At 42.1% G+C, this 23614-nt stretch overlaps 2 protein-coding genes across 2 annotated transcripts; both read right to left on the reverse strand.

The window, feature by feature from the left end:
* Window positions 1-13457: 13457 nt before the first annotated feature.
* On the reverse strand, window positions 13458-13868 carry LOC127298429 (putative ripening-related protein 7). Its single transcript, XM_051328278.2, has one exon. The coding sequence runs from the start codon at window positions 13857-13859 to the stop codon at window positions 13458-13460; it is 402 nt and encodes a 133-aa protein (XP_051184238.1). The 5' UTR covers window positions 13860-13868.
* Window positions 13869-16426: 2558 nt separating this feature from the next.
* On the reverse strand, window positions 16427-16887 carry LOC127298430 (putative ripening-related protein 6). Its single transcript, XM_051328279.2, has one exon. The coding sequence runs from the start codon at window positions 16879-16881 to the stop codon at window positions 16468-16470; it is 414 nt and encodes a 137-aa protein (XP_051184239.1). The 5' UTR covers window positions 16882-16887; the 3' UTR covers window positions 16427-16467.
* Between the last annotated feature and the right edge of the window lie 6727 nt (window positions 16888-23614).

Below are 23614 nucleotides of genomic sequence, written 5' to 3' on the forward strand. Positions count from 1 at the left end.
TTGCTCAGATGAAAATGCTCAAATTGAATGAAAGTTGCGTACATATCTGAGGATCACACACGTAAATTGGCTTATTTTTTTGAGTTACCTACAGACGTAGCGACTCAATTTCGTGACAGCAAGAAAACTGTTTCTGCGCAGTAATCCAAATCTAGTATGAACCTTACTATCAAAGACTTTACTTGGCACAACAATGCAATAAAATAAAGATAAGGAGAGGTTGGTACAGTAGTAACAACTTCCAAGACTCAAATATAAAACAAAGTACTGTAGTAAAATAAACACATGGGTTATCTCCCAAGAAGTGCTTTCTTTATAGCCATTAAGATGGGCTCAGCAGTTTTAATGATGCACTCGCAAGAAATAAGAGTTGAAGCAAAAGAGAGCATCAAGAGGCAAATTCAAAACAAATTTAAGCCTGACCCACTTCCTATGAAAAGGAATCTTGTAAATAAACAAATTCATGAAGCATAATGCAACAAGTATAGAAAGATAAAACAAGTGTAACTTCAAAAATTTCAGCATATAGAAAGGTGTTTTAGTAACATGAAAATTTCTACAACCATATTTTCCTCTCTCATAATAACTTTCAGTAGTGTCATGAGAAAACTCAACAATATAACTATCACATAAAGCAGTCTTATCATAAGTCTCATGCATAAAAGTATCATTACTCTCCACATAAGCATAATCAATTTTATTAGTTGTAGTGGGAGAAAATTCAACATAGTAGCTATCATCAAATATAGGAGGCATATTTTAATCATAATCAAATTTATCCTCCATAGTAGGTGGAACCAAAAGACTACTATCATTATAATCATCATAAATAGGAGGCGAAGTATCATCAAAGTAAATTTTCTCCTCAATGCTTGGGGGACTAAAAATATCATGCTCATCAAAGCCAGCTTCCCCAAGCTTAGAATTTTCCATAGCATTAGCAACAATGGTGTTCAAAGCATTCATAGTAATAACATTCCCATTAGCATGCATATAAAGTTCCATGGGTTTCTTAATTCTCTCTTCAAACACATCATGTCCTAATTCAAGATAAAGTTCATAAAGATCTCTCATATTTTTGCTGTTTTCCATTATGCCTAACTAGTGTAAACAAGAAACAAAAAGATGCAATTGCAGGATCTAAAGGAAATAGCTTTGAGCACTCACAACGGTACCAGAAAAGTGTTTGGTTACCTGGGACCAGAGTGTGAATGCCTTTTACCTTTCCTCCCCGGCAACGGCGCCAGAAAAAGTGCTTGCTGTCCACAACTGGCGCGTGGTTGACGTGGGAGGTTTAATGGCGGTTGACGGGCTTGATGGAGTGTCTTGATTCGTTCCCGGCAACGGCGCCAGAAAAGTGCTTGATGTCTACTCACGCTTCTATTCCTGTAGACAGTGTTGGGCCTCCAAGAGCAGAGGTTTGTAGAACAGCAGCAAGTTTCCCTTAAGTGGATCACCCAAGGTTTATCGAACTCAGGGAGGAAGAGGTCAAAGATATCCCTCTCATGCAACCCTGCAACCACAATACAAGAAGTCAAGTATCTTGTGTCCCCAACACACCTAATACACTTGTCAGATGTATAGGTGCACTAGTTCGGTGAAGAGATAGTGAAATACAGGTGGTATGAATGTATATGAGCAGTAGTAACGGTGCCAGAAAAGTGCTTGTTGGCGTGTAGTAAGTAAACATGCAACAGAACAGTAAATAAACGGAGATTGCGGTATTTGGAAACAAGGCCTAGGGATAATACTTTCACTAGTGGACACTCTCAACATTGATCACATAATAAAACCACTCTACACTCTCTTGTTGGATGATGAACACCACTAATTGTGTAGGGTTACACGAACCCTCAATGCCGGAGTTAACAAGCTCCACAATATTCGATATTCATGTTTAAATAACCTTAGAGTGCATGATAGATCAACACAACTACACCAAGTACTAACATAGCATGCACACTGTCACCATCACACTATGAAGGAGGCATAGATCACATCAATACTATCATTGCAATAGTTAACTTCATAATCTACAAGAGATCACAATCATAACCTACGCCAAGTACTACACGATGCACACACTGTCACCATTACACCGTGCAGGAGGAATAGAGTACTTTAATAACATCACTAGAGTAGCACATAGATAAATAGTGATACAAAGCACATTGCAATCATAAAGGGATATAAATAAGCACTTCACTATGCTATTCATAACAGTGAATAAGTATTCTGTGAAATAAAGCCTAAGAGACCCACACGGTGCACACACTGTCACCTTTACACACGTGGGACAAGGAGTCTCCGGAGATCACATAAGTAAAATCCACTTGACTAGCATAATGACATCTAGATTACAAGCATCATCATATGAATCTCAATCACGTAAGGGAGCTCATGAGATTATTGTATTGAAGTACATAGGGAGAGAGATGAACCACATAGCTACCGGTACAACTCTTAGCCTCGATGGAGAACTACTCCTTCCTCATGGGAGACATCAGCGGTGATGAAGATGGCGGTGGTGTCGATGGAGGAGCCTTCCGGGGGCACTTCCCCGTCCCAGCGGCGTGCCGGAACAGAGACTCCTGTCCCCCAGATCTTGGCTTCGCGATGGCGGCAGCTCTGGAAGGTTTCTCGTACCGTGGCTTTTCCGTATCGAAGATTTAGGTCAGGGACCTTTAAATAGGCGAAGAGGCGGAGTCGGTAGGCTGACGGGGCGACGACACACTAGGGGGGCGCGGCCCACCCCCTGGCCGCGCCGGCCTGTCATCTGGGGCCCATAGGGCTCTCCTCTGGTGGCTCTCGGGTGTTCTGGAAGCTTCGTGGAATTCTAAGATGCTGGGCGTTGATTTCGTCCGATTCCGAGAATATTTCCTTACTAGGATTTCTGAAACCAAAAACAGCAGAAAACAGCAACTGGCACTTCGGCATCTCGTCAATAGGTTAGTTCCGGAAAACGCATCAAAACAATATAAAGTGTGAACAAAACATGTAGGTATTGTCATAAAACAAGCATGGAACATAAGAAATTATCGATACGTCGGAGACGTATCACCTGCCGCAATCCTTTCTTTGTTTGGAAATAATGACCATTGTCATCATTAACCTTAACACCTACACTCCCTCATTGAAAGAACCGTTGGACTAATTGGCCCCATTCAGGAGCAAAACCCTTCATCCTCAAGGTCTGTTGCAAAAAAGGCCATTTCACTTTATCATAAGCCTTTTCGAAATCAATTTTAAACAACACCCCATCCATCTTTTTGGTGTGTGACTCGTGAATTGTTTCATGTAGGATGACCACTCCTTCCAAAATATTTCTACCCAGCATAAAGGTTGATTGGGTTGGTTTTATCACTCTTGGAGCAATCCCCGAGATGCGATTTGTACCAGCCTTTGTAAAAAAATTAAAACATACATTTAGGAGACAAATAGGTATACATTGATGTATCTGTACTGCATCCTCTTTCTTGGGAAGTAATGTGATTACACCATAATTTAGTTTGTAAATGGGCAAATCCCCTTTACTAAACTGAGAGAACAGCGCCATCAAATCATCTTTTATTACTTCCAAAACTTTTTGATAAAACTCTGCCGGGAAACCATATGGACCAGGAGCTTTATTGAGTTCCATCTGTGAGATTGCCTCAAACACCTCCTCTTCAGTAAAACGAGCTTTCAGAATCTCATTTTCAGCCTGTGAAATTTGCGGTATATCATGTATCGCATCCTCCACTAAAGAAATACTACTTGGTGTCTGATACGTCCCAAATGTATCTATAATTTTTGATGCTCCATGCTTGTTTTGTTACAATTCTTATATGTTTTATGTGCACTTTTCCACACATTTTAGCATTTTCTGGGACTAACCTATTAACGTAGTACCGCAGTGCTAGTTCCTGTTTTCTGCTGCTTTTGTGTTTCACAAAAGTTGTACATGAAAGTTTCTCGGAATTGGACGAAACAAAAGCCCAGAGTCTTATTTTTCCGGGACGAAGACGAAGCCATAAGGACACGCGCGGGAAAAATTCTACGTGGCAGTACATAGGGCAGGCGCGGCCCCACCTTGGCCGCGCCTGGCCCATGTATTGGTGCCTCGTTGCCTCGTTTGCTCCACCCTTCCGCCTATTTATTCCTCGTATCGGGAAAACCCCAGGGAGCAGAGCCTCCATCCACGAAAAGTTCCGACGCCGCTGTCAACCTAAACCCTAGTTCGGGAGGGTTCTACAGTCCATCCCGGCACCCTGCCGGAGAGGGAAATCACCGCCGGAGGCCTCTACATCGCCATGTATTCATCCGAGGTGATGCGTGAGTAGTCCTCCACGGGACCATGGGTCCATAGCAGTAGCTAGATGGATGTCCTCTCCTTGTTGTGCTTCATGTATAGATCTTGTGAGCTGCCTAACATGATCAAGATCATCTATTCAAGGGTAGTTTCATCGTTTACTTTACACACATTGCTTAAAGCGATAGTCTGTTGCTTGCAACTTAATACTGGAGGGTGTTGCGGATGCAATCCTAAAGGTGGATTATTAGTCATAGATGCAGTTGGATTACGGCCTATATATATTGTTGTAATACCTGCATACTTTCATAGCATGTATTCTGCACCAACCATTAGCGTAGAATCTCTGTTTGTCAATTGCCCATCTGTAATTTGTTTACCCAGCATATTTATTTATTGGGGAGGCACCTCTAGTGAACTGTGGACCCCGGTCCTTCGTCTTTTAATTGCAATTTTCTACAACATTTTTCTGTTATGTTCTCTGCAAACAATTCTTCTTCCACACGGTTCGTTTAATCCTTTGTTTTCAGCAAAACCAGTGAGCTTGACAACCTCGCTGATAGTTGCGGACATAGTACTTGGTTATTTGTGTGCAGGTCTCCACGTTGCTGCTGACGCCGGCAGTGCGCCTTGCCACGAGTTGGTTTGCAACACCTCGGGAGAGAACGTTTTTCTCCTACTGGTCGATAAACCTTGGTTTCTTACTGAGGGAAAACTTCCTGCTATGCTCATCATACCTTCCTCTTGGGGTTCCACTCAACGTTACGTATAAATTATCCTTCATCAACTCCACGCTCAGCAAACACTTTTTCTGGCGCCGTTGCCAGGGAGAAAAGCATCTCTTCTGCGAGGGGAGTCTCTCACTCTCAACTCTGTTACTTTGTTATTGTTTTGCTTGCATATTTTATTTTTATCTTGTTTGCATTTTATACCGAAAATCCAAAAAATTAGTATAGCTTTTATTTTTGTTGCTTGCATTATTTTTATTAAATGGCTACTCCTGAGAATACTGACATAGGCATCCCCAATGGGCCTGCCGAAGATAGTACCCGGGGTTTGATGAAGGCCCACTACCCGAAGAATAAGAAGACTCAGAAGCCCAAAGATATTATTAAGGAAAGCTAGAGTTGTAATAGGAAGTGTTGTGTGTAATCTTGCGGGATGAGTTAGAAACCTCCCCGGACTCTGCAACTTGTACAATACGAATCCCTCGGCTCCACCTCATATATAAAGGGGAGTCGAGGGACGAGAAGATCATCGAATCATTGTTGAGTAAACCCTAGTTTGTATTTCGTCGAGTACTTTTCGGCTGAAACCTTCGAGATCTACTTGCCCTCTACATCCAACAAAACCCTAGTCTACTACTTGCACGACGTGTCAACGTGGTGGAAACAATGGACCCACAAGGCAGAAAAATTGCGACTATTAACAGCAATGAAGTAACTTCGACCAAGGGAGAAAATTTCGACAAGAAAAATAAAAGAGGATTGACGACAGGAGAAGTTATTGAATACTTTGGAGCCTTTGATCAAATACAAGTTTTTGCCCAAATGCTCGGGGGCTACTTTAAAAAAAAAAAGAAGAAGAGGAAATCTCGAGTATGACAGTATAGAAATTGAGGGAGCCTATGATCAAACGCAAGCGTTTGATCATAGCCTCGGGGGCTACTCCCATCGGGAGCGCTGTTCGCGCACCCGAGAGATAAAAGAAGAAAATATCGAGAAAGAATGACAATATAGCGACAAGGTGCACTAGAATGTTGAGCCTACAACCAAGCACAAGTCCTTGGCTGTAGCCTCGGGGGCTACTCCCATCAGGAACGCTGTTCGCGTGCCCGATGAAAATTATCAAATAGAAAAAAGAGAAAAAGAAAAAAGAGAAAGAAAGAAAGAAAAAGAAGGAAGAAGGAGCATATTTTGAGTTATAAAGATAACTCTACATATACTCCCATCGGGAGAGCAATATGAGTCAGAAATTGACTCGATGAAATGTGCTATTCCAACAGCCGAATAAGCACTCGACAATATATTCTCAGAACGCCAAAAGTTGCGAATAAATTCTGAATGCCGCAAAACACTGCGAAGGTAAGACCCCAGATCCGTTCTGTGCGGCGTGGCACCGTCTCTGACGATGGTTTGCTACTTTTATCCGTATCAACAGATACGAAGAAAAATCCTAACGGACGCGTTAGGTACCTGATAAATTTGACTGGGACTCGACAGAATGGTAAGATCTTAAGCGGCACCTGTCGAAGTTTACACCAGTATCCCGAGATCATGTCCAGGGACGTGATCTTGAAGTAGGTTTTTGTGGATTGCCACTAGAGCAGTTAACTAGTACCTGATCCGTCAGATGAACTAGCCCCAACTACCGCTATCCCTGTACAATATAGAAATTCATGTGAAGAAATATAGACAAGCTAAAGTTGTCGAGTAAAAATAAACAGGGGAGATTTTTCCTGACTCTACGACTCAAGCAAAATCTCGGGGGCTACTGACATAGGCATCCCCAATGGGCCTGCCGAAGATAGTACCCGGGGTTTGATGAAGGCCCACTACCCGAAGAATAAGAAGACTCAGAAGCCCAAAGATATTATTAAGGAAAGCTAGAGTTGTAATAGGAAGTGTTGTGTGTAATCTTGCGGGATGAGTTAGAAACCTCCCCGGACTCTGCAACTTGTACAATACGAATCCCTCGGCTCCACCTCATATATAAAGGGGAGTCGAGGGACGAGAAGATCATCGAATCATTGTTGAGTAAACCCTAGTTTGTATTTCGTCGAGTACTTTTCGGCTGAAACCTTCGAGATCTACTTGCCCTCTACATCCAACGAAACCCTAGTCTACTACTTGTAGGCATTGACAAGTTAATACCTTGTCAAATACTAAGTTGTGTGATTTTACTAGCACCAACAACAATGATTTTATTTGCACACCCATTGCTCCACCTGCTCCTGAAGCAGCTTTTTATGAGATTAAGCTTGCCTTGTTGAACCTTGTTATGAAAGAGCAATTTTCTGGTGTTAGTACTGACGATGCTGCTTCTCACCTCAACAATTTTGTTGAGCTATGTGAGATGCAAAAATATAATGATGTAGATGCTCATGTTATTAAGTTGAAATTGTTTCCTTTCTCATTAAGAGGTAGAGCTAAGGAGTGGTTGCTATCTTTGCCTAGAAATAGTATTGATTCTTGGGTTAAATGCAAAGATGCTTTTATTGGAAAATATTATCCTCCTGCTAAAATTATATCTTTGAGAAGTGATATTATGAAGTTTAGACAATTTGATACTGAGCATGTTGCCCAAGCTTGGGAAAGAATGAAATTGGTTAAAAATTGTGCCTCTCATGGACTGACTACTTGGATGATTATTCAAACCTTCTATGCAGGACTAAATTTTTCTTCAAGGAACTTATTGGATTCAGCTTCTAGAGGCACTTTTATGTCTATGACCCTTGGGGCGGCTACAAAACTTCTGGACAATATGATGGTAAATTATTCGGAGTGGCATACCGAGAGAGCTCCACAAGGTAAAAAGGTAAATTCTGTTGAGGAAACTTCTACTTTGAGTGATAAGATTGATGCTATTATGTCTATGCTTGCAAATAATAATGCTCCTGTGGATCCAAACAATGTTCCTTTGGCTTCTTTGGTTTCTCAAGAAGAAAATGTAGATGTGAATTTTATTAAGAGCAACAATTTTAATAATAATTCCTATAGGAATAATTTTGGTAGCAATAATTATAGGCAGTATGGAAATGGTTTTAGCTCAAAAATGCCTAGTGAAGAGAGAATTACAGAGGTAGAAAATTCGACTAAGGGCTTTATGCAAATGCAATTTGAATAAAACAAGTTATTTACTCAATCCATGGGAGAGCAATCTTCTATGCTTAAAAATATTAGCCAGCAGCTTGAAAATTTAAATAGGGAGATTTCTGGTTTACAAGTCAAACTTTGAAGGGCTGAAACTCGCATTTCAACTTTGTCTGAGGCTCAAACTTATTTAATAAATAGGATGGCAACCAAACCTATGATTTTAGAAGAGAAAACTTTTGCTCAAGCAAATGCTATTCAAGTTAGAATTGATGACAATATGAGGTTGTTAGCTGAATTGCATGCTAGGTGGGAAAGAGAAGATGAGATGGCTAGAGAAAATAATTTAGCCAAGGTTTACACAATCACCACAAATAGTAATACTGAACTTTTGAATGCTAGCAAACCTCCTACTACTACTAGCAAAATCGAAAATGTAGGAAAAGTCCCCACTCCACATAGAAAAGTGTATAAACCCATTAAAACCGTTCCCGACAAGCGTGAAATATTTAGAGGTGTGGGAGATAATTTTCCTTTTATTTTTGATAGAAATGATTTTTATTTTGAAAGTTGTACCATTACTGAAGTTATAAAGTTCTTGCAAAATCTCGCTGAAACTCCCAATGCTAGTGAACAAACTGTTGCTCTTACAAAGCATATTGCTAGTGCTATTATGAAAATGAGGGAAGAGAAGTTGAAACATGAGGCTTCAATTCCTAAAAAGTTAGGAGATGATTGGGAACTTATTATTAATATGATAGTAGAAGAATTTGATTGTAATGCTTTATGTGATCTTGGTGCAATTATTTCGGTTATGCCTAAAAGATTTTATGATATGCTTGACTTGCGACCGTTAGAAAAATGTTATTTGGATGTTCTTCTTGTTGATGTTGTTGCAAAGAAATCTTTGGGAAGAGTTGATAATGTTCTTATACAAGTTAATAATAATTATGTCCCCGTTGATTTTATTGTTTTGGATATTGAATGCAATGCTTCATGCCCTATTATTTTGGGAAGACTGTTTCTTAAAACTGCAGGTGCTATCATTGATATGAGAGATGGAATAATTCGTTATCAATTTCCACTCAAAAGAGGTATGGAATTCCCTAGAAAAATAAAGAAGTCTCCTTATGACTCTATTTATAGGACAACTTATGGTGTTGATGAGCCACCTCTTGACAATACTTGATTTGCACCCTTTCTGCGCCTAGCTCAAAGGCGTTAAAGAAAAGCGCTTACGGGAGACAACCCATGTTTTATTTCTGTTATTTTTGCTTTGTTGAGTCTTGAAAGTTATTGCTACTGTAATAACCTCTCCTTATCGTTTTTATTTCGTTTTTGTGCCAATGGTAGTCTCTAATAGAAAGAAAGCAGTGTTTGGGGTATTTGCAATTCTGAAACGGATTTTATGCTGGTCACGAAAAACATTCTTAAAAATCGCCAGAACGTTATTTTGAGTTGTACATTTTTATGCTTATGCCCCAGTATGTTAGCTAACTTTCGTTAGTTTAGCATTTTTCGATTTGAGCAACAGAACTATTTTTTAAATTTCGATCTCTTCCTGCTGATCTCTTTTGACAGATTTCTGCCATGTTTTGCATTTGCGTCTTATGCTTTATCTTTTTTAGTTCTTTTATGAAAAAGAGCTTTGGGAATAAGTAGCTATGGTATCATATGTTAAAATGAGTGTTTGATATGTGCCATTACTGAATCCTTGCTGGTTTGATATATTTTTATTTGTGCTAATGTTGCTAATCAATTGTGCTGAGTTTTGTGTGAAGGAAGTTTTCAAGTGCAGGGAGAGAAGAATGGTGGAATAAGATGAAGCATGGATAAGAGCTCAAGCTTGGGGATGTTCCCTGGACCCCCCAAGAAATATCCAAGAAGTACAAACGTCAAAGCTTGGGGATGCCCAAGGCATCCCCTCTTCATCAACAAAAAGCACCAGGTCATTTTTCAAAACGATATATTTTTATTCCTTAATGTGATATGTGTTATCCTTGGAGCGTCTTTACTTTTTGATGTGTGTTTACTTTCAATAAATTTGGATCCCATCATTCATGTTTACTTTGGATTGAGACACGCTCCACCGATTTGCATATTTACTTTGGAGTGAGACACGCTCCGCTATTTTGCATGTTTATTTTGGAGTGAGACACGCTCCACTGTTATGCATTTTGCGTTGGAGAGATACACGCTCCATTTTTACATTTATTTGAGTTTCAATAGCTCTCTGGACATTTACTTGTTTTTCATATATGAGAGTTGTTTGGTTTCATTTGGTTGGAGTTGGAAGCATGAAAAAAGGTTTTATGTGTATGTGATGCAAATGGAAGTATTTTTAGACTCTGTCATAGTTATTTTTGCATATCTTTCTAGATGTTATTCTCATGATGAGCTTGTTAATTATGTTTTCATTATGATTAGTCTCAAATACTGAGTGTTTAGTGTGCCATTGAAGGTTTCATGCATTGTTTTTAGCATACAATAGAAAAGCATAATATTATGGTATATATTCTCCTGCGAATGTTTTTATTTGGATCGACTTGGCACATGTTTTGCAACATGTTATGACTACATTCCAGTCAATTCTTGCCTCTATGATCATTTAGTTTGCAACTTATGTATCACTTGATGCTTTTATTAATATATTTTGTCGCTGGCCATGATTATGGCCATTATGCTCTCTTAGTTGGTCGCACTCGGTCTTTTTCTAGCCTCCATTTGTATGAGTATTTTATTCATGCATCCAACCACCAAAAACAAAATATGCCAAAGTGTCCACCATATCTACCTATATGTGGTATTTCATTGCCATTCCATAGTAGTTTGCTCGTGTGCTACCTTTAAAACATTCAAACAGTTTCTCGTTTTGTGACATTGTTTTTAGCTCATGAGGAAGTAAATTAAAATTATGGTTGTCGTCTTCCATAATAGTTAAGTAACTCAAAGACTCGCGAGCTTCATATTGCTTGTCACATAAAAAATTATATAAAAAAGAAGAGCTGGTTTGACCACAACTTCCAATAGGGGAAGAAAATAGGAAAATTATAAGAAAAGTGCACTCCTCCATGGTTTGTGATTGCTTGATCGGCACCCGGGGATTCGGTTAGCCATGGTATGTGTAAGCAAAGGTTGGGAGGAGTGTCACAATTTTATAAGTAGTATAAATGAAAAGAGGCTTCGCCCAAATATTTCGGAACCACTCTCAAACTTGCTTAGTATGGAAGATGACAATAGCTTTTTTTACTACTTGTTGACATGAACAACCACCTCTCAAAAGTGCATTTTATAGTCTTGTTGTTTAAATAAAAAGCTCTAGCACATGAGTGATCTTACCAAAGAGAGACCTTCTTTTACTTTTATGTTGAGTGTCCACCTTCTAGTTTATGCACCACTTATGAGAGCATAGTTGTCATTCTTAGTTTTATGTGCGTGGTCCCAAGATTTTATTGATTGATTCATAATTATGGTATTGCTTATTCAAACTTTTTGTTTCTAGTCATCTTTATAATCTTTTAAAGGTGTCCAAGCATTTATGTTTTACTTCCATTTATGGGACAAGCTGAGTACCACTTTATTATGTATCTATGCTATGCTCTTGACAATCACTTTACTTTCCATGCATGTTATACATTTTCTTTTGTTTGATTACTATTCATGTTTTAGCATGGTTATTAAATTTCATTGTTTGATTATATCTATCATGCTTATGTTAGGATTCTATGATTGTAGCTATGTTTGCTTTTACATTTAGATTGATCAAAGTAGTGTGACAGCATGTCACCTCAAAAATTATTTGTTTGTTATCACTTACCTACTCGAGGACGAGCAGGAGTTAAGCTTGGGGATGTTGATATGTCCCAAATGTATCTATAATTTTTGATGCTCCATGCTTGTTTTGTTACAATTCTTATATGTTTTATGTGCATCTTTCCACACTTTTTAGCATTTTCTGGGACTAACCTATTAACGCAGTGTCAGTTCCTGTTTTCTACTGTTTTTGTGTTTCAGAAAAGTTGTACATGAAAGTTTCTCGAAATTGGACGGAATAAAAGCCTAGAGTCTTATTTTTTCGGGACGAAGAAGGAGCAAGAAGGACACGCGCAGGAGAGCTGCCACGTGGCAGTACAAACGGCAGGCGCGACCCCACCCTTGGCCGTGCCTGGCCCATGTACTGGCGCCTCGTCGCCTCGTTTGTTCGGCCCTTCCGCCTATTTATTCCTCGTATCGGGAAAACCCCAGGGACCAGAGCCTCCATCCACGAAAAGTTCCGACGCCGCCATCAACCGAAACCCTAATTCGGGAGGGTTCTGCAGTCCATCCCGGCACCTTGCCGGAGAGGGAAATCACTGCCGGAGGCCTCTACATTGCCATGTCTTCATTCGAGGTGATGCGTGAGTAGTCCTCCACGGAACCATGCGTCCATAGCAGTAGCTAGATGGATGTCCTCTCCTTGTTGTGCTTCATGTATAGATCTTGTGAGCTGCCTAACATGATCAAGATCATCTATTTGTAATTGCTACATGTTGGTTTTATGTGGATCCGATTTATAAGAGAGATTGCTTTGGTTGAGATTATGTATAATGTTATTATGATCTTGCATGCTCTCCGTTTATAGTAGATGCTCTGACCAAGTAGATGCTAGCGACTTCAGGTGGGAGTATTTATACTCGGTAGTGGGTTCATGCCTCTAGTTAACCATGGGAAGTGACCTTGTTCTCTACGGTTGTAGATGTGCTGTTGCTACTAGGGAGAAAACAGCGGTGTTGTATTCAAGGGTAGTTTTATTGCTACTTTACACACACTGCTTAAAGCGATAGTCCGTTGCTTGCAACTTAATACTGGAGGGTGTCGCGGATGCAACATACTGAAGGTGGATTATTAGCGGATGCAATCCTTAAAATCAAAGACATCCAAACAACTCGGCGCAATGTATATCTTACCATTTTTTGCCTCATTTGGTTATCGTTTTTGGTGCTTGCATTTCTGAGCATTTTTCTCTGAATTTTTAAACTTGTTTGTATTTTCTATTTAACCATCTAATTTTCTCTGCCGATATAATTCAAAAACTTCACCACCAAACATTATTGATTCGTTATTTGTTTTGATGGCAAGGAAAAATAGTGAATTTGGGAGAATAACTGCAAGGCAAAAATCAAAACAATCTTACATTGCCAGGTATGCGTTGCTCACATGGGAATTAGATTGAAGTTTCAAATAAGTACTCTATTATCTGTATACATCACATGGAAGTACTTTATTTATTAAGCGACCACGCGCGTGCAGCCGTGGTGGACACATAAAAGTAGAGTAGCGACGCCGCCACACCACACTACCACACAACCATGTTTTCATTCGAAGATGTCCGAGAAGCTGATGCTCACCTCGCCGACGCTGGGGTCAAGATTGAAGTTACGCCAGATGTGGGCGGACGCGCCCACCTCGTTGTCGCAGTCACGGCACTCATCCACCACCGTGGCAAGGATGTGAAGGTTGGAAGGGCCCTGGATACTGATCAGCTTGCCGCACCGTGCCCCGCCGTCGAACCACTCAGAGGACAGGGACACGATGAACTCTTCGTCGCTGTGATACTGGCCGTCGCACGCCGCCGGCCCGCCGCCCCCCTCACCTTGCTGGAAGCCGTTTAGCGTCATCACCGCCTGGACGTTGACGAGCAGCTTGGAAACGGCGCACGACATCTGCAGACAAACAACGATGCCGAAAAGTAGCGCGACAATGGTGGAGTTGGCCATGGTGATTAAGCTCCTGCTTGCCCTGTGTGTGTGTGGTTTCTCGTGGATGCTGGTGGAGGAGTTTATGTAGGCGCCGCTGCAGCCTCAAGACAAAGCGAGGGACGTACTTACGCATGACCATGCCGCCCTCGTGCTACTCGCCCAACCCTGCTGACAAGGCAAAGGAGTTTTAGCCGTTGGGGATTCTGGTCTTCTCTGTATATTTTTTCATGGTAATTTCATTGTGTTTACTGTGTATATTATACATTGTTTTTCCCAAAGAAACATATGAGTATTTTTATTTATCAAAGTCTTGCCGCTGCCCTCCTTCACCGACGCCCAGTCTCGCCTCCTTCTCGCCGAGATCGATTTCAACAGCAAGGCCAAAAAGTCCGCCAGCCAGGCCATTGCCGTCCACAACTCCGGAAACTGTGGCAACTGCAGCTCCGGATCCTCTGGTAGCAACGGCGACCGTGGTGGCCAGAATCAGGGTTACCGAGGCAGGCACTATGGCGGCGGGCGCAATGGGGGCTACAACGGAGGCTACAATGGGGGCAACCACGACGACCAGTATTGGGGCTACCACGGTGGCTACAATGACGGCAACTGCGGTGGACGCGGCGGATGTGGCCGTGGCCAGCAACATTGACCGCTGGCAGCAACAACACCCTCAACATCAGTAGAACATCTGGATGGGCTATCACAAGCCGTACGGCGCAGCACCTCCCATCCAGTGGCACCCTCCGTTGTTCCTCCCCCGAACGCCACGGCCCGGTTGTCAAGGCGGCAACAATTCGAGTTGTGCTCAGCCTCTCCACATCCCTCTGTTGGCCAATGCATCAATTGGATGCAAAGAACACCATTTTACACAGTACTCTTGATCGATGAGGTGGTTTACTACCAACAACTTTCTGGTTTTGAGGATTCTTCTTCCCCTCATTATGTTTGTCACCTTAACAAATCCTTTTATGGGCTTAAACAAATTCCTCGCCAATGAGTTTCCATGAGCGTTTTAGGTGATATTCATCACTTCATAGGCATCAATGTTCACCGCAACACTTCTGGCCTTTTACTTTCCCAACAACAGTATGTCTTTGAGATTCTTGATAGAGAGCCAATATGCTTCATTGCAATCCCATCTAAACACCTATTGAAAACAAACAGAAACTATCCTCATCTGATGGTTCCCTTTTTGCAAACCCTTCGCCCTATCGTAGCATTGTCGGCGCCCTCAAGTACCTCACTCTCACCCACCCCGACATTTCTTACGCCGTGCCGCAAGTGTGTCTTTTTATGCACTCGCCCCGTGACACACATTACCAACTCATCAAACGCAGCTTACGGTATATCATGGGTACATCTCATTTTGGTTTGCAGCTCTACAAAAATTCCTCCACTGATCTCATGGCCTATTTGCATGCTGATTGGGTGGGATGCCCCGACACACAGATGTCTACTTCGGGTTTATGTGTTTTTCTTGGCTCCAATCTCGTTTTCTGGTCTTCCAAGCGCCAACACGATCTTCCTTGTTCGAGCGCTGAAGCGGAATACCAAGCTGTTGCCAATTGTGTTGCAGACTCTTGTTTTTTTATAAAGGGAATATATTAATATCGAGAGGTACCAATTACACCCAGCCTCTGCAACAACGCAATACCCTAATGGCAGTACGGATGCACACGGAAAAAGGAAAAGAAAACTAAGAAATTGCGGAGTCTTGTTGGTTGAGCCAACTCCTAGCCAAGCTTCATCACCGCCCTCGTCGAACCACAGCGCCATGTACCTGTCCTCAAATCCGGTACAACATCAACGCACCAAGCATGTGGAGATTGACTTGCACTTAGTTCGTGATCGGGTCGCACTTCGTGAGGTCAAGGCGCTTCACGTAATCACATTCAAAGTTCATCACAGTTCGCTGATGTATTTCCCAAGGGTCTGCCTAGTTCAGTCTATACGGTTTTCAGGTCCAGTCTCAACATCTTGCCAAGCAATGTTCAGACTGACGGGGGTGTTGAATTGTATACTGTAACCGTTGTAGTGTAACGTTGTGTACCGGCCGATCCTAGTCCTTAGGAATATTTAGATCATGGCCTTGCATGCATCTGCACATGCCACTGCATGAGCCTCCACGATCGGTACCTTTTGGTTTATATATGTACTGTAAGTCGGCGTTGTAACATTCAGTGATTGAGCCATATACTTCAGTTCGGCGAACGCGCCGCGCCATCTCCAGGAGATGGCCGGGATGGCTCCAGACTCCAGAGCCTAGCGGCGGATCGGTGAAGGACAGGGAGCGCGGGGCGGAGAGATTGCCAGCGAGCTCGTTATCAGGCGTTCCATGAGAAAATGCTGTTATGATCTTCAATAGATTCTCGTTACCGATTCATTATTTCAATCTTTCAACGAAAAGTGAGTTTGGCTGAATTACTGCAAGGAGAAAAGTACACAGGCCAATCTTACATTGCGTTGGGGACAAGATTACAGTCATTTATTGACGCATTCACAAATAAAAGTACTACTCATTTAGTTACTTTATCCGCATACATCATGCATGTACGCATTTAGTTACTTTATTATTCAGCTAGCTACTCCGTGGTGCCGTGGTGGAAAGTAGACGCCGGCAAACCATGTTTCATTCGACGACGTCCGAGAAGCTGATCTTGGCCTCGCCGACGCTGGGGTCAAGATTGAAGTTACGCCAGATGTGTGCGGACGCGCCCACCTCGTTGTCGCAGTCGCCACACTCGTCCACGACCTTGGCAGTGATGTGAAGGTTGGCAGAGTCCTGGATGCGGATCAGCTTGCCGCACCGTGCCCCGCCGTCGAACCACTCAGAGGACAGGGACACGATGAACTCTTCGTCGCTGTGGTACTGGCCGTCGCACGCCGCCGGCCCGCTTCCCTCTCCTTCCTGGAAGCCGTTCACCGTCATCACCGCCGGCGTGTTGACGAGCAACGACTTCCCTGGAGAAATGTGGGGCCTGGAAACGGCACACGACACCTGCAGTAAAACAAGGAGTACCGCGACCTTGGTGGAGTTGGCCATGGCAATTAAGCTTCTGCTTGCCCTGTGTGGTTTCTCGAGGCTGTTGGTGGAGGAGTTTATGTAGGCGCGCGCTGCAGCCTCAAGACAAAGCGAGGGACGTACTTCCGCATGACCATGCATTCCTAGTGTTACTCGCCCAACACTGCACACAAGGCAAAACTTTTGGTGATTCTCGTATTCTTGGTGACGTCTGCAAAATGTCATCAACTATTTTTCCTTTTTATAATCTTTAATGTTTTTGGAACTTTTTTCGTTGTTTTCTATTTGTGTTTACTGTCTATACTGTATTATATCGTTTTCCCCGAAAAGTGTTTTGGCTCTTGGGCACGAGTGCTCCTACTGTTTAAATAAAAGGAAAATTATATTTGTTTCAAAAAAAATCTAAAAATAAATCTGGACATAGTAACCTACAAGCGTGTAAATTCTTTTATATTATAGGCTACACAAAAAAGACAAAATCTGTTGAAATTTGGAGATTTGAAATATGCATACCCATATCTACACGTTTGTCATTTTTATGTAGCCCAAAATATTTGTATTTGAAATTGAAATTTTGCACATTTATGAGATATTTATTGGCTACACTATGATTTTTTTTCTATTATTTTGAAACACATAAGTGTAATTGTTTATTAAAAAAAACAGCAGGAGCACTGGGCAGCCAAAAATCTCTGTCCCCCAAATAAGCTTTATCAGATTTATCACTAGCACAGAGCATGTGCTAGGACGTCACATTAACCAAAAGGAATAACTTTTCATATGTTCAAATCCACCGGATTGGCCAGCTGGGCACAACCCGATCCGCGGGTGAAGCTGAATCACCGGCGCAACATATACTCGCCAAGCCTGCACCGTGCACACGAGCAAGATCTAGAAGGTCCCTTACGCCTTGGATGTTGGATCCCAACGATATAAGGTACAACTTGAACCACATAAACTTAAGCACACCGGATATTTTTACAGTTATAAGTGTATGCACTTACATATGATAAACATTGACACATTTTTTTTTCAAAATGGAGGTAAACCCCGGCTTCTGCATCATGACGATGCACACGGCCTTTTATTATTAAAAAGATCCAAAAAGTATAATTTACAACTCACGCATCATCGAGGATTGATACAAAAATCAACCATCGAAAAGTACCCATACTATGACTACACACTAACATAGCCTTCTAGTATGTCGCTAGCCAGCCTGGCACAAGATATCCTGAGCAACCATCAGGAGCTGTGTGCAACCAGTAGTCATAGCATCCCGCTGCCCCTCCGGTGAGAGTAGAGCCCAAAGCTGGACCCAATGGGACACCATATGGATAACCTGCAAGAAATGAAAAGAGGTTTTTTTATTAAAGATTATATCATTTCTAATCCTCCAAATAGACCAACATAAAGCAGAAACCCCTATCCGGATAAAAGCCTTAGATTGTCTATCTACTCCATTTAACCAATTACCAAACATATTGGTAATATTGGACGGAGGTGGAAGATCGAAAGTGAAATTAATCGTTCGCCATAGAAGCTTAGCTAAAGGACATTCAATAAAAAGGTGTTGAATTATTTCATGTTCCCCACAAAAAACACATTTTGTACACCCATTCCAATGCCGTTTAACTAAATTATCCTTAGTTAATAAAACCTTATTGCTCAAAAACCACATGAAAATCTTAATCTTAAGTGGGATTTTAACCTTCCATAAGTACTTCCGCAAAAAAGGGGTGTGATCACACATGAGATCCTCATACATAGACTTTACTGTAAACAAACCATTTGATGTTAACTTCCAAACAAAGCGATCGTCAACTTCAGTCAAATTAACCATCATCAATTTCCTACATAATTGTAACCAAGCTGTCCATTTATTACCACTAAGCACCCTTCTGAACGTAATATTCAAAGGTGTTTGGGCTAACACCTGTGCAATAGTGACATTTTTATGATGTACAATATTATATAAGGACGGATATTGATGAGCTAAAGAAGTAGTTCCTAGCCATGTATCTTCCCAAAAACGGGTGGTCATCCCATTACCCACCTTGAAAAAACCCCTAGAAAAGAACTCTTGTTTAACTCTCATTAATCCTTTCCAAAAGGGGGAATCGGTGGGCTTAACTTGCACCTCCGATAACGTCTTCTGTCTTAAGTATTTATTATGTAGCAATTCTTGCCACACCCCGTCACCATTTAGAAGTTTAAAGAGCCATTTACTCAACAAGCATCTATTTTTGATTTCGAGAACCTCAAAAAAGGGGTGGTAATACTACATGAAACAAAACATGAGTTGCATACTAAAAAACTGGATGGAGTGTTATTTAAAATTGATTTTGAGAAGGCATACGATAAAGTGAAATGGCCTTTTCTTCAGCAAACTTTGAGAATGAAGGGTTTTGCTCCAGAATGGGGTAGAATTGTGCAACAATTTGTTCATGGTGGCAGTGTTGGGGTTAAGGTGAATGATGATATTGGTCATTATTTCCAGACAAAAAAAGGACTAAGGCAAGGGGACCCTCTATCTCCGATGCTTTTTAATATCGTTGTAGACATGCTTGCCATCTTAATTGAAAGAGCAAAAGAAGATGGTCAAGTCGGAGGGTTAATTCCACATCTTGTTGATGGAGGACTCTCTATTCTACAGTACGCTGACGACACTATCCTTTTTTTGGAACATGATCTTAACAAGGCTGTTAATATGAAATTAATTTTATGTCTCTTTGAAGAGCTATCGGGGCTTAAGATTAACTTTCATAAGAGTGAGATCTTTTATTTTGGTAAGGCAAAGGAGGAAGAGGAACGGTATAAACAGATCTTTGGATGTGATGCTGGTCATCTCCCCTTTAGATACTTGGGTATTCCAATTCATTACAAAAAAAACTCAGGAATTCAGATTGGTATCCGGTAGAAACACGGTTTGAGAGTAAATTAGGATGCTGGAAAGGGAAGCTACTATCTTATGGTGATAGGTTAGTACTTATTAATTCAGTATTAACTAGCCTACCGATGTTTTTGTTGTCTTTCCTAGAAATACCTGTTGGGGTAAGGAAACGTCTGGACTTCTATAGATCTAGATTCTTTTGGCAGTCCGGCGAAAACAAAAGAAAATACCGGCTCACTAAATGGAATATTATAAACATTGACACATAGTTTCTACCTATTTACATTTGAAAGAATAAGATACCACTTAAAATCAGAATTTTATGTGATCCCTTCATCAAAAGGTAATTCTAACTAATGATAATCTAGTGTAAAAGAATTAGCATGGATGCATGAATCGTTGATTTTGTGATAAGACGAAACAATACATCACCTCTACATTGCATGCCCTATTACAAAAAAAATTACGGAGAATTGTTCATACGGCTTTTAATATCTTGCATACATATGTTATTAAGAATTATTTTGAGAATTGACATAAAGGGGTAGCAAAGAAAGATAACGCTCACACTAGAGTGGGTGTTTTTGCTTTACTATGGGCCATCTAGCATGTACGCAATGATTTTGTATTAACAAATAAAGTTTCATGTCATTCCTACAGGTTATTCCCTTGGCCACCATTGGATCTATGTGTGGTCCCTTCTCCAGCTGATGAAGGAGAGTCACGTCATGGATTATGGGTGGAACCGTTTGACTATGTAGCACGGGATATGTAGCAAGTTACGATTTGATAGAAGATTAACATAAGGCATAGGCGATCCATCTCGTTTTCTCTTTTTTCGATGGATGATTCATGTTTCAACTCTTTGTGATACATGACTTGTAATAAGATGTAATACTCTCTTTTAAAATAAGAGGTTGTATGTATCGATTGATGCAGATGCTGAAGATGTCCTTTTTAAAAAAAAATGGTGCGAAACAAGCAATTCCCCATGATTCAACCCACACTTCGGCTACCTAGAAGGCAAAGATTTTCCACGTACGTCAAGTTTTCACTTGATGGCCTGAAGATCTACAAATGAACAGGTGCTTCGAGTACATGGATCTAATTTCTCATGACATGTAACCTCATTACTCGGAGCTGCCTCCCATCTACTAGGTGAGGAGCACAATACTATGCGTCCGTCCAAGTATCCGTGAAAGTCTGTGTCTGTCGTAAATCTTTTGAAGTCGGATCTCCCCTTTCATTTTTGCCAGCGATGATCATTCTATGGGATCAAATCCCTTGAACCTCCGGTTCTAGAAGCAGTCTCTAAATTCTGCAAATGCTTTATTGAATCAATGAACGTTTTTTCATTGCAAAAAATTTCTATTGCAGCATATGCAATTCCCTCCCAAATCCTGCAAATGCATCGATGAAGCAAAAAAAAACATTTAGTTTGTACCAAACTTTTTTTTGCTATTGTAGCATTGTTCCAACAACCTTTAATGCGGTGGGTTAAAAATGAAAAAAAGATTGGGACATTTCGGAAACATCAATGTAGCACAGACACTACATGGCACCAGATCATTGTTATCTGCACTACAGGAAAATCAGGCGCTGCCGTGCAGCCAAACTTTGCCGTGAGCTGCTGCACGGCAAAGATTTCTTTGCCGTGCGTAGAAGGAAGAGCGCACGGCAAAGAAAATATGCACGGCAAAGTATTAGCGCAGCGCACGGCAAAGAAACATATCACGGCAAAGCAAGATTTGGCGCACGGCAAAGAAGTTTCTCACGGCAAAGAATTGGAGCAGCGCACGGCAAAGATTTCGGGACGGCAAAGTCCCTGCAAGCCGCACGGCAAAGAAACAGCGCACGGCAAAGGCCTGGGCACTGCCGTGCGGCCAAACTTTGCCGTGCAGACAGACAAGTTGCACGGCAAAGGGTCCTTTGCCGTGCGCTCCTCCCTTTGCCGTGCGCCAATATACATTTTTTTTGTTTTTCTAACTATTTTATTTCATCTACTACTTATATTTATTTTGTTAATTAGTTTTTCTTTTTGATGACTATTTATTACACTATGTGAAATACAAAATTAGTCTCCATGCTCATCCCCCACATATATCAGGGTTCCGGTGCTCCGGCGGCCGTCCCCCTCCTTCCCCCCCAAAACAGCGGGACGGCGGGTCTACCCCCTAGATTTCTCCGCGCGACGTTCCACCAATATACCTTTTCATAGGTTTAGGTTTGTTTAGTCCATGGACATATGGAAAACCATGTGTGGTACCCTTTGGCACAGTCTAGCCCCCGATATACCCGCGGCGGGACACTTCACGCCGTACACGTCCAGGAATCTGTTAAGTGTTATCGCCCGAAGGTGAGGAATGTCAGACCGGGGATCCATGCCATGCACCATTTGGTGAATTACACCTAGCATCACACTTTGAAACATAGAATAGGTCCACATGCAAGGTTTGGTGGGGTTCCGGTGCTCCGGCGGCCGTTCTCCCCCTCCTCCCCCAAAACAATGGAACGTGTGCCCCGGCGGGTCTACCCCCTAGATTTCTCCGCGAGGGTGCACCAATGTAACTTTTCATTCTTTTAGGTTTGTTTAGTACATATACACATGGAGAACCAAAGATTGGGACCCTTTGGCACATATACCGCAGCTAGAGCCATTACCACACGATCGACGGTGTGCACGGTCTCTTGGTTAGGGTTAGGTGTAGGGTTAGGGCTAGGGTTTAGGGGCTAGGGCTAGGGTTTAGGTTAAAGGGTAAGTATTTATGGTTAGGTTTAGGTTTAGGGTTTAGGGTTAGGGTTAGGGTTTATGATGCATGGTTCTGCAGCTCCGGCGTCGTGGTTTAGGGATTTAGAGGGGTTTAGGGCTCGAAGCCTCCCCAGTTTAGGGTTTAGGGTTTAGGGGAGCTACTTTTGCACCATTAGACCTTGCACCACACTTTGAAACATATCATAGGTCCACATGCAAGGTTTGGTGGGGTTCCGGTTCTCCGGCGGTCGTTATCCCCCTCCTCCCCCAAAACAATGGAACGCGTGCCCGGCGTGGTCTACCCCTAGATTTCTCCGCGCGAGGGTGCACCAATGTAACTTTTCATAGGTTTAGGTTTGTTTAGTCCATGGACATATGGAAAACCATGTGTGGCACCCTTTGGCACAGTCTAGCCCCGATATACCCGCGGCGGGACACTTCAGCGTACACGTCCGGGAATCATTAAGTGTTATCGCCCGAAGGTGAGGAATGTCGACCGGGGATCCATGCCATGCACCATTTTGTGAATTACACCTTGCAACACACTTTGACACATATAATAGGTCCACATGCAAGGTTTGGTGGGGTTCCGGTGCTCGGCGGTCGTTCTCCCCTCCTCCCCAAAACAGCGGAACGCGTGCCCAGCGGGTCTACCCCTAGATTTCTCCGCGCGACGTTCCACCAATATACCTTTTCATAGGTTTAGGTTTGTTTAGTCCATGGACATATGGAAAACCATGTGTGGTACCCTTTGGCACAGTCTAGCCCCGATATACCCGCGGCGGGACACTTCACGCCGTACACGTCCAGAATACGGTTAAGTGTTATCGCCCGAAGGTGAGGAATGTCAGACCGGGGATCCATGCCATGCACCATTTGGTGAATTACACCTAGCATCACACTTTGAAACATAGAATAGGTCCACATGCAAGGTTTGGTGGGGTTCCGGTGCTCCGGCGGTCGTTCTCCCCCTCCCCCCAAAACAGCGGAACGTGTGCCCCGGCGGGTCTACCCCCCTAGATTTCTCCGCGCGAGGGTGCACCAATGTAACTTTTCATTCTTTTAGGTTTGTTTAGTACATATACACATGGAGAACCAAAGATTGGGACCCT

This window comes from Lolium perenne, chromosome 5, assembly GCF_019359855.2.
Source record: "Lolium perenne isolate Kyuss_39 chromosome 5, Kyuss_2.0, whole genome shotgun sequence".
Lineage (NCBI taxonomy): Eukaryota > Viridiplantae > Streptophyta > Magnoliopsida > Poales > Poaceae > Lolium > Lolium perenne.

Coding starts and splice junctions, on each gene's coding strand:
- LOC127298429 (XM_051328278.2), bottom strand. CDS start 13,859: ATGGCCAACTCCACCATTGTCGCGCTACTTTTCGGCATCGTTGTTTGT.
- LOC127298430 (XM_051328279.2), bottom strand. CDS start 16,881: ATGGCCAACTCCACCAAGGTCGCGGTACTCCTTGTTTTACTGCAGGTG.